At 41.1% G+C, this 14754-nt stretch overlaps 1 protein-coding gene across 11 annotated transcripts in view; it reads left to right on the forward strand.

The window, feature by feature from the left end:
* Window positions 1–14754, forward strand: part of smad10a (SMAD family member 10a) — a 28992-nt gene that overhangs the window by 7120 nt on the left and 7118 nt on the right. For 5 of the 11 annotated variants that reach the window (XM_035956623.2, XM_035956621.2, XM_035956622.2 and 2 more), the window contains 8 exons: window positions 1148–1322; window positions 2406–2468; window positions 5233–5445; window positions 5529–5783; window positions 6404–6505; window positions 9670–9723; window positions 9979–10162; window positions 14434–14602. In XM_035956623.2, coding sequence (XP_035812516.1) covers window positions 1148–1322; window positions 2406–2468; window positions 5233–5445; window positions 5529–5783; window positions 6404–6505; window positions 9670–9723; window positions 9979–10162; window positions 14434–14602 — 1215 coding nt within the window. The remainder of the gene's footprint in view (window positions 1–1147; window positions 1323–2405; window positions 2469–5232; window positions 5446–5528; window positions 5784–6403; window positions 6506–9669; window positions 9724–9978; window positions 10163–14433; window positions 14603–14754) is intronic. The other 6 variants (XM_035956618.2, XM_055017913.1, XM_055017915.1 and 3 more) reach the window with 5 other exon arrangements.

Genomic DNA, 14754 nt, shown 5'->3' on the forward strand with positions numbered 1-14754 from the left:
CAGACCACATGACAGAGCTGGTCTGCACAATCCCTGAGGAGTTTAGAGCTGATGCCATCAGGACCCGTGGCTTTCCTGGCTCTGGTCTTCCTAAACTGCATTCTCACCTGATCCACTGTTGGTGTGAAGAGAGGAGGAGAAGGAGGAGGAGGTGGGGGGGAGAGAGGAGAGCCCCAGAGATGGTGGTGGTGAAAGAGATGAGGGGGAGGGAGCTAGCAGGCAGGAGGAGCTGGAGGCCGGCTGGACAGGGCTCAGGCTGGAGGGGGAGGGGATGAGACCAGTATCAAACCTGTTGAAAATCAGGTTTAACTTGTTGGTCCAGTCTCTGTCCCCAGGTTCAGGCTCCCCCTTCTTGACCTTGCCCTGCCCTGATATGGTCATGTATACATTATGTACAGAAAACGAATCACGTGACCTAAATGTGTAGCAGGCGGCGGGTATTGATGGGACTCGGAAACACCCCCACAATTTAATCAATTGTTCCTTGTATCATTTCCGATAGATAAGTCCTGATAAGTCGGCAACGGTCGAGTTGTATTAGGACCACAATCATGTGATCGTCAGCAGGCTGACGTAGTGTTCACTTGTCGTCATAGTTGCAGTGACACCGTGCCACTATCTGGCAATGATACAGAAATCTTTAACAAATCTGTGGATCCAGACTATAAGCCGCATCACTGTCAAAATCTAATAGGTTTGTCCTTGTGTCACTTCTGACCTTCCCTGAAAATTTCATCCAAATCTGTTAATCCGTTTTTGAGTAATGTTGCTAACAAAAAGACAGACAAACCGATGCCAATCGTCACATAACTCTGCTGAGGCTTCGCCTCCTTGGCAGAGTAATTATTCTGCTATCAGGTTTATCTATGTAGAAGTCCTGCTTAGAAACGCTGACCTTAATACTATTTTGCAGGATTCATATACTGATCAACCACAACATTAAAACTATCTGTCTAATATTGTGTAAATATTGTTCTAAGGTTTGCACAAGGAATACTGTGTGACCATATTACAGCGAATTATACTGCTTGTTAAGAACAGTAGTAGGGCTAGCATATAGTAGTATATAAAGATGTGATTGAGGTAGATTCAGAGAGCATGAAAGAAGGTATAGGAATTTTTATAATGATACTGTACTTACCCTCAGGTGGCAGGGAGGAAAGGCTTTCCTCATGTGATTTATGCACGGCTGTGGCGCTGGCCTGACCTCCACAAGAATGAACTCAAGCATGTCAAGTTCTGCCAGTACGCCTTTGACCTGAAGTATGACAATGTGTGTGTTAACCCCTACCATTATGAGAGGGTGGTGTCACCAGGCATTGGTAAGTCAGCTTCATATTTATGCGTCTTTTATTAGGATTCCACAGGTCTCACATTCACCCTTACTTAAAAGCTCTTTTCAGCTGTGCATTCAGGTCCGTTAATCTGACAACAATTTACAGTGTCAGCTGCATGTCCCAATCCACATCATGGTCACGTTTCTATAAAAGTCGCACTGGTAATCTTAGTTGGTCAGTCCTAGTAACATTTCCGAATCCACAAACATGACTGAGGGCGCTTGATACACAGTTTGTGTGCCAAAATCACAACAGAACTTTGTTAATCACTTTGCTATACAGTTTGAAATCTGTTAGGCTACAAAATGAAATGTTGATAAGAAACAAAACTTTACTGCAATGAAAACACACAGAATGGCAATTTAGTTTCCAGCTGATGAGGACTATTTTAATTTATTGCATACCTGCAGCATCAGACAGCTTTAGGATCCATGCATTTGTGTGTGGAGCAACAGCAGTAACACTAACTTTAAGAATTCATTTTATTACACATTTTCCCGGCATGGAGAAAGGACAGAGCAGAATCTTACAGCAGGTCACACTGTGTACATTGTGTAAATCTCAAACAGGTGATCTGTCACAGAATCATTTTTTATCAGCTGCAGTTAAAACCTTTATTTAATCTCGGCCTTCCTTAGATTCAGGCTTGACCTTACAGTTTCACTATTTAAGAAATCAGAAGTAAACTGGGCTGTTACTTATTTTGACAGTTTGAATAGCTGCTCTTTAGATTTTGTCTGTTATTAGACTGTTATGTATTATACAGCCCTCGTTGTATTGTCTAATGTCATTTGAATGACAAATATGACATGTGCACTGCTGCTCTCTCTGGCACTGTGTGGGGTACCTCTGCATGAGGCTGTAAGGAACAATAACCAACAACTGACCTATGCCTGAATGACTAGAATACCGCTACTTTAATGGATTCATGTCCCATGTCCCATGTCTGAAAAGGCCTGCAGTCTGTAATTTTACTATTCACAAATACTAGTAAACATAGTTCAACAACCTCACACCCTGTTGAGAGCATGATACTGATCTTTTGTTTTTGGTATGTTGTCTCTCCAGTCAAGGTTTCATTTTTATTCTTTCTGTCTTCTCTGACAGTGGGTCTCAGCCTTCAAAATACAGGTGAGTTACATTCTACAGCAACACACTGTGATTTTATTTAGAGCACTGCAAACAGAATGATACTGCTTCCATTTCTTGGCACAAGTGTGTTCAAACTGTCAGACATGTTGACTCTCCTGTGAAACAGTTGAAGTTTTGCTTTTGTTTTAGATCTTGTCATTGTTGTAAGGACAGCATGCATTGGGGAGCATTACATTCTACACAAAAGTACAGTTTGACAATAAGTTCTAAACTACAGTATATAAGCTAGCTTAAGGCAGTCATTATTAGTCATGCTGTTAAAAAGTTGAGATAAAAATCACTTTTCATGTAAACAGGCAGCATAATTGTATAGCAGTATTATAATTTGTACATTTTTATAGGAACCTGTTTTAATCTTGTTGTTTTCTGAGTTTTAGTCAGTCTTTAGCACAGTTTTTTTAATTTTGTAAAACTGACAAAATGATAAGTAGGACTTATTGCTGAGTTTATACTGAAAAAGATACCGTGTATGGGTAAGGACAATTTAACCCTCATCAGCACACCTGGGGTCCATTTCACAAAGCAGGTTCAACAAACTCTGAGTGTAACCATGAACTCTGAGTTGATCTACTCTGAGATAGGAAACTCTGAGTTTCCGGTTCCAGAACAGCTGATCTGAGTTGATTTAATCAAGTCGGGAGTTGTTTCACCCGGAGTTAAGCCATCCAAGCCTTCCATTTGCAAAGAACCGCAGCGCAACACACAATATCTGCTGGGATGTGAGAGCATGACTGCGGCAGGTATTGTTGCTAATGTAAGGACGGATTAGGTTGTGTATGTAGATTATGGACTGTGACGTGAAACGGTACCGCTCAAAAAGATAATTGTCTGGAAATGCAAAAACATGTATGCGCGGTCTGATAACAATCTCCCAACGAATATTTAATTCTCTGCACAGTAATGCTGCTCCTTCATCCACTGGATCGTTAATGAAAGGACATGACATTTTGACACACGGCAGAACTAGGCTTCGCCAAAACTCGTCAGCTGACTGAATGAGTGAGTGAGGAAATCAAATAGCATGTATGGCTGAAAGAGGGCAGAGACAGAGAGAAACTCGAGGTTTACTGAGGAAAAACCTGGTCCCGACCAGGTTAGAGTCATAGAGTCTGTTACTACGGTAACTGACCGAGAGCTTAAATTACCTCTCTCTATGAAACAGGCTAGAGTTACCCCTCTTTCTATGGTTTGAGTTACCTCCCTTTTTGAAACAGAAAACTCTGACTTTCACTCATTTCAGTGTCAACAGACTCAGAGTTTTCACTAAACCTGCTTTGTGAAACAGACCCCTGGGGTCCATGCAGATCCCAGGGGTATATAACTTGTCATATTTTTGTATTTGCAAGTTGGATTTTGCAGTCCTTTTAGGTAGTTGTCACCAACCTAGTTGCCATCACATACACCAAAGCTTATTTGACTCCAACCAGGTTTGCGGTGTATATATATTAAAAAAAAAATGTTTTGGGGTCCATGCGGACCTCAGCCGGACCGTGCATCCATCTATTATCTATACACTGCTTAATCCTCATTAGGGTCATGGTGGGGCTGGATCTATCCCAGCTGACTCGGGACGAAGGCAGGGGACACCCTGGACAGGTCACCAGTCTATCACAGGGCTACATATGCAGACAAACAATCACACTCACAGGCAATTTAGATTGATCAAATAACCTCATCATATTTTTGGATTGTGGGAGGAAGCCGGATTACCAGGAGAAAACCCACTCATGCACAGGGAAAACATGCAAACGCCATGCAGAAAGATCTCGCAAAAGCCGGGATGCGAACTGGGGAGCTTCTAGCTGCAAGGTGAAAGTGCTAACCACTACCCCACTGTCCAGCCCTCAGCCAGTTGCTCTTGTGATGACTGCTTCAGTTGCATTGCAGTACATTCATCTCATCGTCATCAGTATTGCACAGCTAATTCATCATCATCTTGTTACCGGCCCAGTTTCGTCGGCTTCCGAACCGTAGTTGGGTAGCCTCGGGTAAACACTAGCTCACTTAGCTTAGCAGGGCTCGTTGTTGGTAACAAGTTGTATTAAGAGTCTGGACCAACTCTGCAGTGGAGAACGTGGCACTTTATTAGAACTCTGCAGCACTGTGCACATATACAACTTCTCCAGGATACACTTGCTCCTACATCTCTGTTCTCTATGACTGCTGCTGCACCGTACACGTCATCCTGCTTCAGCTTCAGCGTTCTCTCACACTACCGCTACAAGCCCTTTCTCCTAGATCACACACACATACACACACTGCAACCTACCTACTTAAACGAGCAGGCTTGGCCTGCAACGATCTTCATCATTTAAGTTGTATATTCACTGATGAGTACCCATATAGAATTTTATATGTTGTTAAAGAGTGAAGAAAGTGTTTAAGAGCATAGGAGGTGTTTATAAGAGTGTGGGGAGGGTTTAGAAAGCCTTTAAATATATATATAAATAATAAAATAAGGTAGCTGCTTTGCGGATTTTCGCCTATCGCGGGGGGTCTGGAACGTAACCCCCACGATAGACAAGGGAATACTGTATACTAAACCTAGACTCCTGAAGGCTAGATTGGAATGCACAATGTTGGAATGCAACAATAAACAACCAAAAGTCTGTCAGGCTGTGTTTACTCTCAGGTGTACATTACTTTGGATAAAAGCGTCTGCTAAATGAAAGTGTACTTGAAATCACCTGAAGATGCATTACACTGATAGTGATCCTATCTAGCTGTCTCCTGCTTCCCGTAGCAGCACCAGGCAGGCTGATCAAAGAGGAGTATATCCATGACTGTATACAGATGGACCTTCCCCCTGGCATGCCTATGTCTGACCACCAAGCTGTCCTGAAGCTGCCTCCTCCAGACCACTATGGCCCACCTCTGCCTCCCCCACAGCTATCTTCTGAGTCTCATGGACCCCCACCTGTTACCAGATACGCTAACCTGCCTGTCTCACCTGAAGGTCAGCACTTAATTATTGATCAGTAAATGGTTAAGTTTAGTAGTGCAAGTCAGGCTTGATGTGCTCTTCTGTTGTCCTTCCAGTGCCCGGCTCTGGCTCCATGCTGCCTTTGCAGGGCAGTCATGGTGATGGCCGTCTCCAGACTCCATCTCCACAGGCTCAAGTTATTCAGCCACGGCCTCCAACCCCAACCCAGTCCCCTCCTCTGCAGCCAGTCGCCCAGCAGCCCTCACAGCCCCCGCAGCCCCCACAGCAAAACCCCCTACCACTTTCTCACTCACATAGACAGAACGGATACAGCAGTAATAAACACTCTCAGAGTCAGCCAGCCTTCCACAGTGAGTTCACATGTTTGTACTAACAATACATACATATATGGATATTGCTCAGTATCAATATGTCATTTCACATTCTAGGAAATTTGGTATAATATCTAATCATTCCTAATGAACAACAATTATAGATACCATACAAAACAGCAAAAAGGACAGGGGGTTTTTAAAACCTGTTGTTCAGTTCATTTGACCCAAATTAAAAGGAATTTTTTAAAAAGATATTGTTGTATGTTAGCACACACTAACTGTGTGACTTGTGTCAGAACAGGGCCTAATGAAGCTTGAAATTTTTCGTTTACTATGATAAACTGAATACTTGTGTTTACTAAGGCTATTGTATAAAGACTGCAAATGCTTACTTTTTAATTTTGAGAAAACCTGCCAGAAGTTAGCTTTACGTTATGAATAAAAAATTGGAGGAAACACAATTCCAATGAGATACACTTTCTTTAAAAGGCAGTGTAAACAATGCAAATGTCTTGTGAAAGTCTTTAGTGAGGTCTCATTTTGTTAATGAGGAGCAAAGGAAAGGAATTGAGGATGGGCAAACTAAGAAATAAGACGAGGGAAATGAAACGCATCCACTGTAACTACTGTTTACATTTTATTTTCCTGTAATTCAGCAGTTTGGACAGGCAGCAGCACAGCTTCCTATGCTCCCATTGGACCCCAGCAGAATGGACGTAGTCACCAACAACCTCCCTTCCATCATCCAAACCATCACTGTAAGATATGCTTCATAACCTGTGCATGTTTAATTTTGGGAAAACTGACTCGTGCCAGTATACAGTGGTGGAAAAGATTTCAGACACCCCATGCATTTGTGAAAATATTGCATTAAGAATCACTCTTAGGTCTTCAAGTGCAATTTCTTTTAGTACAGTCACAGCCAAAATACTAAACAAATCTTCAACAAAAGCCATTAAAAATTCTATTGATTGGTTCCATTAAAATCCATAAGAAATTTTTAGTATTGGTCATTTTGGTACTAGTGATCCACTAATTAAAGGTTGTGCTTTTTATTAAAAGACGGTTTTGTTGCCGTACTTCGTGTCTATGTAAAGCCGGCACATTTGGAAGTTCTTCTGTTACAGTGTCAAACAGAGACTCACACGCAGACAACGGAGACACGATAGACAGAATTACAGAATTGTGTTTACAATGATTTGCCAGAATAACAGTATACTGAGTCAGGCACAGAGCTGTACAAGACTAGAGGGCCCCCTACGGGAGAGGTGGAGTGACAAGGGTCTGCCAGACTACAGTCAAACACAGGTGAATAAACACATTAACCCGAACCAAGTAACACTAGGAACAGGAAAGCTAACCAGAATTACACTAAAGCTATGGGACAAACTAGAATCCAAAATGGCTTTACAGGAATGAGCAAAAATGTACAAGAACTACTTACAGAATACAGAAAGTCAGAGGCTACAAATGCCAACTACGGCGCTAACGCTAAACAGGATGCTAATGCCACAAACGGCTGGCATTAAACCTAGAAAACATGATACTGAACAACTGAACTGGGTGCGGAGATCGAGCAGGGAACTTAGCTGAAGCTTGACTGGGAAAGTTTGAGCAGAGGAGGTAGGTGGAGGTGGTTTGTGGCAGGAATGGAGACAGGTGCAGCCGTGGGTGTGTGCTTATCCAGGTGGCACAGATGGCAGAAGGTAGATGGAGGATCCAGGGGGTTAGTTGTAAGCAGGTGGAGGTCCAGGACTAAAGGGGTAGAAGAGACAGCTGTTAGTGAGAGCAGTGTTATAGGGAGCTGGATGGAACAATGATAAGAATACTGACGAGGGTTGTACGACAGTCCGGCAAAGTGTAGTGAGCAGCGTTTGGCTTAAATGCAGAGGGAAGTAGTGGCAGCTGATCATCTCCACCTGATAGTAATCCGCATTGCCACATACCACGTTCATGCCTACCTGAGAGTGGGACAGGGAGAGAGATAGAGGGAGGAAAACAAAACTGCCACTAACTGGCATTAGATGTGGAGGGCGTTACATCTTCAGAGACAAAAATGGCTAAAACAAGGAACTTAACCAGGAAACACACCTGAAGATACAGATTCTCAGGAAGGGTGCAGCTGCTGCCGGACAGCCAGGAAGTGCAGATGCAGTCCTTCAGCAGTTGGATACACTCTGCAGAGATACAGACAAACTAACAGCATGGAAGACAAACCAAGATCTAGGTGTCCAAGGGTTTCTTCAGCAAGAAATGACCACATCCTGATCTGCATGTACATAGAAAACCACCAAATGACATCACAGGAGCTTCAGCAGTAGTGATCAAACCAAACTGCTGTCCAGTGCTCCACCCGCACTGTACATGGCCGACTTTTAGATCATGGTTTAAAATCCTACAAAAAGCCCTGGATCAATGAGAGACAGAGGTTAGCCTGGTGTCGTTGGACCCAAACACACAAGAACTGGATGGCCAGGAGTTGGAAGAAGATTCTGTGGTCAGATGAGTCCAGTTTCCAGCTTTGTCTTCCTCCTGCTAATGTGAGGCTATGCAGAAGGCCAAGCGAAGCATCATCTCCAGCATGTACAGTACCTACTGTAAACCACGGTGGAGGCAATGTCATGGTTTGGGGATGCATGAGTGCTGCTGGTGTTGGTCATCTCACTCACGCGATGGCACATTGAACTCTGCCAAGCATTGTGCCATTCTCAAAACCCACATACTCCCATCTGCATGTGCATTGTCCCGTTGAGGTCAAAACTGGATGTTTAAACAAGATAATGCCCCTTGCCACACATCCAGGGCCACCAGAGCATGGCTGCAAGAGCACAGAATCCAGGTCTTAAAGTGGCCAGCTCAATCCCCAGACATGAGCCCCATTGAAAATCTGTGGTGGATTATCAAAATGATAAGCGTAAAGCAAAGAATTTAGAAGAATTATTTGCATTACCCCTCAACAGTGTGAAAGGCTCATGGGGAACATGCCAGCCAGGATTAGAACTCTACTGCATGCTAATGGCAGGACTGCTAAAAATTCATTTGATGATGTGATGGTTTATTTTTTGTTCAGTGTTGAACACATTCTGTGTTATTTGTTGACAATGTTGAGAACTGACATACTGAAAATGTCAAGAATTTAGTTTTGTTAGCTTTTCAGGTAAAAATTAAACTTTAAAAAAAAATATTTGTATTTGTTTGTGTGTTTCATGCAGCCACACCTTTTGAAACACAAAAAAGATTTTTCCACAAATATTTCATGATAATATTTGAGACCGTGTAAAATTTTAAGGGTGTTCGAAAACTTTTTTTCACCACTGTATGTACACTGTAACACTGTAGAGTGAATGAAACATATTGGGGCTGCTGTAGTCTTAATATGTAGGATAGGCAGTCTCATTTGGAATGCTTGTTTGCTTGAAAACAATACACAAAATGTATTATCATGTACAGATAAATAGTGAAGATAATTATTGCATTATTAGGGATTGCTTCAATAGATTACTTGTCTTAGTATGCATAACTTGGTAAATACTTTGAGAAGATGAGAAGGTTGAGCATCAGCAAGATTTTGGTCAGGTGTCAACAAATTGAGATTTTATCTCAACAGAAAACAACTTTTTGAAGGGGACAACAGGCAATTTGAACTACAACTTAATTTCTTGGCAATGAAGAAATGACACATGGAAGAGATAAAACAGTAAAAGGAAAAGTCCATTTTGGCTTGTGCACTTTAACTGGATGAGTGAAAAGAGTGAAAGAGGATTAACTGAAGAAAGTCTTTCGACATGTGGTTAAACTTGGAAAAAAATCATTGAATTTGGAGTTAGCTACAGCCCTACAGATACTGCTTTGTTTTTGTTTGTTTGTTTGTTGTTTGTTTGTTTGTTTGCTTTAGGTTAATCCCTGTTCCTCTGCTTTTCAGGGTCTCAACATCATGGATCAAACTCTTTCCCTCCTTCTGTATCCAACCATCCAGGTTAGAGACAATTACAATTAATCTTGAACTGACGTGCTTATACAAAGATATTGATTAATAATGCTGCCACAGGTTTTATACAGATATATTTATGATTCATAGTGTCTTAGTGTCTTTGGAGTTCCTGATTTGGCAGTAAGTGACCGCTGTCCAAATGCTTGTGTTTGAACTTCTAAACAAAAAATGCTGATCCTGCTTTGTCACAAGGGGAGATCTTAAAGCCTACAGTTTATAGGCTTTCTGTTCACTTTCTAGGACCAGAGTTTTGGTGCTCTGTCTCCTACTTTGAAATGGACGTTCAGGTTGGTGAGATGTTCAAGGTGCCCTCCAGCTGCCCTGTAGTGACTGTGGATGGTTATGTTGACCCATCAGGAGGCGATCGCTTCTGCCTTGGCCAGTTGAGTAACGTCCATCGCACAGATGCCAGTGAGAGAGCCAGGTGTGTGAATGAAGTTGAACGTGTCAATAAATTTAGTAGTGTCTGTCTTTATTATGTAAAACAACTCACAAAATCCAGTTACTTAACCAATTTATTTATTGACTGCCCACTGTGCCAAGATATAATTTGTTCCTTGTGGCTATATGAGCTTGTGTATCCCACCTATAAATACACACAGGCAAAATAGCAGAAATGGAATTTTTAATGTAATTTAATGAAATAGAGTAACACTACAAAATCCATAACAACTGTGAGTCTCTCAGTAAACATTTGTGTGGACTGAGTCTGACACATTTGACATATGAGCAATTTAATATGTAATACATGTTAAGAGCAACACAGCGTCTGTAGCCGAAGCAGGAAGGAAAGCTGCAAAAAAGGCAGGCATTTGAACATGAGTTAACAGGCTTATTAATATTACTGCCTCGTATAAGGAATGATCTGACTAATGTTACAATTGTATATAAGTTGCTTAGAAGTAAGTTTCTTATTCAAGATTCAATTTAATTATTAATATGCAACTTAAGATTGTATAATAAAATTACAGGTGCAGTCCCTTTAGCTTCTATCTTTAACAAATAAATAATCAAGTAGCCTAATAAATTTAAAAAAAAAAAAAAACACTTTTATTGTGATGCGATGAACAAATTTATTAATATCATTTAAACTCCTTATAGTGTGCAAGACAATTTTATTCTTATTCTTTCAGCTGCAACCTTGCCATTATTGGTTAGAGGGACCACTTTACAGTACTTGTGAATGTGTAGGCCCCAGCTCTCGCCTAGTGTCAAATGAGATAGACTCAAGCCCCTTTGGTCTATTTCCCTACTTAAAATTCCCACAGTTTATTGAAACAAGATGACTGTGTGGTCAAGTGGAAGAAGAGAATTTGAGTTTATGTAATTATAAAGCTAAAATCGCATTGTTGACGTTGATGTTTAAATTCAGTTAATTATGAATCTGCCGGTCTTTTATAAATGTGCATTTTAAAAATTTATTTATCATTTAGACTATGCAGGCCAGAGTCCTACCATTGGAGCATTGTTAACATTTGTGGCATACCATATCCTGTGTTACAGTATTAGGGTCCGAGCACCAAATGGTACGAAGATCCTATTGGAATGCAAGGAAATATTTTTCGTCTTTTTATTTCTTTGGTGGACTTTTCATTTGGACTTTTGAATGCCTAAAAATGTTCCAAAACGCGTGGAATTTTGCACACACATCAGGACCGGTGAAAAATTTGATATTTTGGGGAATTCGCAGAGGTGTGACCGAAAATGGCTTTATAGCGCCACCTGGAAAATTTCAGACAGGAACAACAGCCACTATGTGTCACCTACAGCTATGAAATCTGTCTCTAACTTTACATGTTTGATCAGAGTCCCACCCTGATGACATTCACAGGCCAATCAGTAACAGTCAGTGCCACTTGGTGGATGGACAGGAAATGCTCTCTAAATAGCCTGTACATGCTCCAATCTGTCTAAAACTTTACATATGTGATCAGAGTCCGGCCTTCACCAGATACATAGGCTGAAATACACTCTCAATTGCAGCGCCATCTGGTGGACATGCTTGGATTCAAGGATGCAAGGACCCGTTCAACGCTGCTTGCAGCTTTAATTAGGGTCTGCGCTCCAAAGGTGCCAAGACCCTTATTGAGACCCATTGGTTATATATATGTATTAGTGGCGGGACGCGATCAAAAATTTTTTATTAATTACAGGCTTTATAATTAATCACAATTAATTGCAGTTTTGTCAAATAGCAATATTTGACACAATAAGTGAAGCTTTTCAATTCAAATAAAATTGTGGTTGACAGCTGAATCAATGAATAGATATATACGTGTTTATAATTTAAAATTTATGTCATAAAAAGGAAAATGGGACATATAGAAAAAAGTGATTTTGATGACTTAAAGCCTGAATTTAGTTGTTTTTTCCACTGTATGGCACATAAAATCAGCATAAGTAGTTCAAGGAGCTTCAGAAAGTTGAAAATCCAGAGATTCATTCTGTTTTCATCTTTTCTGGGTCTGATAAATGGTGGAATTTTGATGGTTCTTTTTAGAGGAATAACAATTTTTATGTAATTTTTTATAAACAAAAAGTTTATAATGAAGTTATAAAAAGAGATATTTTTGTTGTTTAGGTTATTCCTCCTCCAAGGAGGCAGAGCCTCGACGGAGTAAAAACTTAAACCAAAGAAATGTTTCATTTCTATTTATCTGCATTTTTCATCTGTCTGCTACATTCAAAGATTACTGCAAATCTAAGTACAATTATAGCGATTTTATTCAACATTTTAAGACTTTCTGTAAACTCAAGCACTGTCTAGAAAAGTGGTCTATTATGGGATGGCTACACCGTTAACCGTTAGCATGATTCGTAGCTAACGTTAGCTCTGGTGCTAACAGCAACATGTTTTACATTGAGGTGATACCGTCGGCTTGAAGTGCTGCAGTGATCAGAAAACTCTGTTGTACAATTTGCTCACAACCAGGCTTTTATCGAAGCTGCCATCGGGAAGATTTTTAAAAGGAAACTTTCTGCCCAACAAGCTCAATCTCATCTTCCTTCACTGTTCACCAGTGCCTGACTTCACTCAGTGCTTCCTGTGCTTCTTCTTCAAGGCTACAAACAGACTTTAGGTTCATTACTGCCACCTACTGGGTTGGAGTGTGCATCAGTGTTACCGGTGTGCCAGAAATGAGGGAACTGAGGATGGTGCAATTAATTGCGTTATTAGTTTAACGCGTTATTTCCCACTGTAATTAATTAATCGAAATTAACGCGTTAAAGTCCCTGCCCTAATATATATGTATATAAATATATATACAGTCATAGCTCCACCTTGGTGATGGACAGGAAGTGCTGCATAACCAGCCTGTACATGCTCCAATCTGTGTGATCAGAGTCCGGTCTTCAACACATCCATAGGCCGAAATACAGCCATGGTCAAAAGTTTTGAGAATTACACTAGTATTGGTTTTTACAAAGTTTGCTGCTTCAGTGTTTTTAGATCTTTTTGTCAGATGTTACTATAATATACTGAAGTATAATTACAAGCATTTCATTTTCATGGCAAAGAGGGACTTTGCAATTGATTGCAATTCATCTGATCACTCTTCATAACACTCTGGAGTACATGCAAATTGCCATCATAAAAAATGAGGCAGTAGACTTTATGAAAATTAATATTTGTGTGATTCTCAAAACTTTTGGCCATGGCTGTACATTCTCAGTCGCAGCGCCACCTGGTGGACATGCTTGGATTCGCTGACCAGCAAAGATGCGAGGACCCATTCAGCGCTGCTTGCAGCTTAAACTTTTATTGCTTATTGTCCACCCATCCATTTTCTATACACCGTTTAATCCTTAGGCTGTGGTCTATCCCAGCTGACTTAGGGTGAAGACTGGGTACATCCTAGTGAAGTCACCAGTCTATCGCGAGACCACACAAACAGACAGACAAACAAGCACAATCACATTCACACTATTTAGAATTAAAAGTTAACCTCAGCATGTGTTTGGACTGTGGAATGAACCAAGAGAACCCAGTGAAACCCACACTGCACAGGGAGAACATGCAAACTCCACACAGAGTGCTTGGGCCCAACGACACTGGCGAACCTCTGTCTCTCATTGATCAGGGGCTTCTTGACAACCTTGTAGGACCTTCTAAAAGTTGGTCATATACAGTGCGGGTGGAACACTGGACAGCAGTTTGGTGATCTCATTTGGCGGTTTTCTATGTACATGCGGATCAGGATGCGGTAATTTCTTGCTGAAGAAACCTCTGGACACCCAGATCTCGGTTTGTCTTCCAAGCTGTTGGTTCGTCTGTATTTCTGCAGAGCGTATCCAACTGCTGAAGGACTGCATCTACACTTCCTGGCTATCTGGCGGCAGCTCTACCCTTCCTGGCTGAGAATCTGTATCTTCAGGACTGTTTCCTGGTTAGGTTTATTGTTTTAGCCATTTTTGTCTCTGAAGAACTTTCAAATGTGCTGGCTTTATATAGACACAAAGCATGGCAACAAAAATTGTGTCTTTTAATAAAAAGCACGACATTCTTTAGTAGATCACTGGTAGCAAAATGACAGAATACTCGAAATTTCGTATGTATTTTTATGGAACCAATCAATATTTCACAAATGCTTGAGGTGTCCGAAAACTTTTTTCCACTACTGTAGAAGAACAGTACAGTTTTTTTTGTAAATGATAGTGACATTGGTACAACGTGTTTTTTTGCTTGTGTTCCAGGTTACACATAGGTAAAGGTGTGCAGCTGGAATGTCGTGGTGAGGGGGATGTGTGGATGCGCTGCATGAGTGACCACGCTGTGTTTGTACAAAGCTACTACCTCGACAGGGAAGCAGGCCGAGCACCAGGAGATGCTGTGCACAAAATCTATCCTGGAGCCTACATTAAGGTCTGAATCCACATTAGATACATCAGTCACGCTTTTTATTTTAGACTGTGTTTAATTAACCAACTTTGAGCTTATACTGTAGGTTACAATATATGCCAGCCTTTACAAAAAAATGGACACTTGAAAGGAACCATTGTTAGCTGCAGACAGGC

The sequence above is a fragment of the Amphiprion ocellaris genome, chromosome 15, assembly GCF_022539595.1.
Source record: "Amphiprion ocellaris isolate individual 3 ecotype Okinawa chromosome 15, ASM2253959v1, whole genome shotgun sequence".
NCBI classification, from domain to species: Eukaryota; Metazoa; Chordata; class Actinopteri; family Pomacentridae; genus Amphiprion; species Amphiprion ocellaris.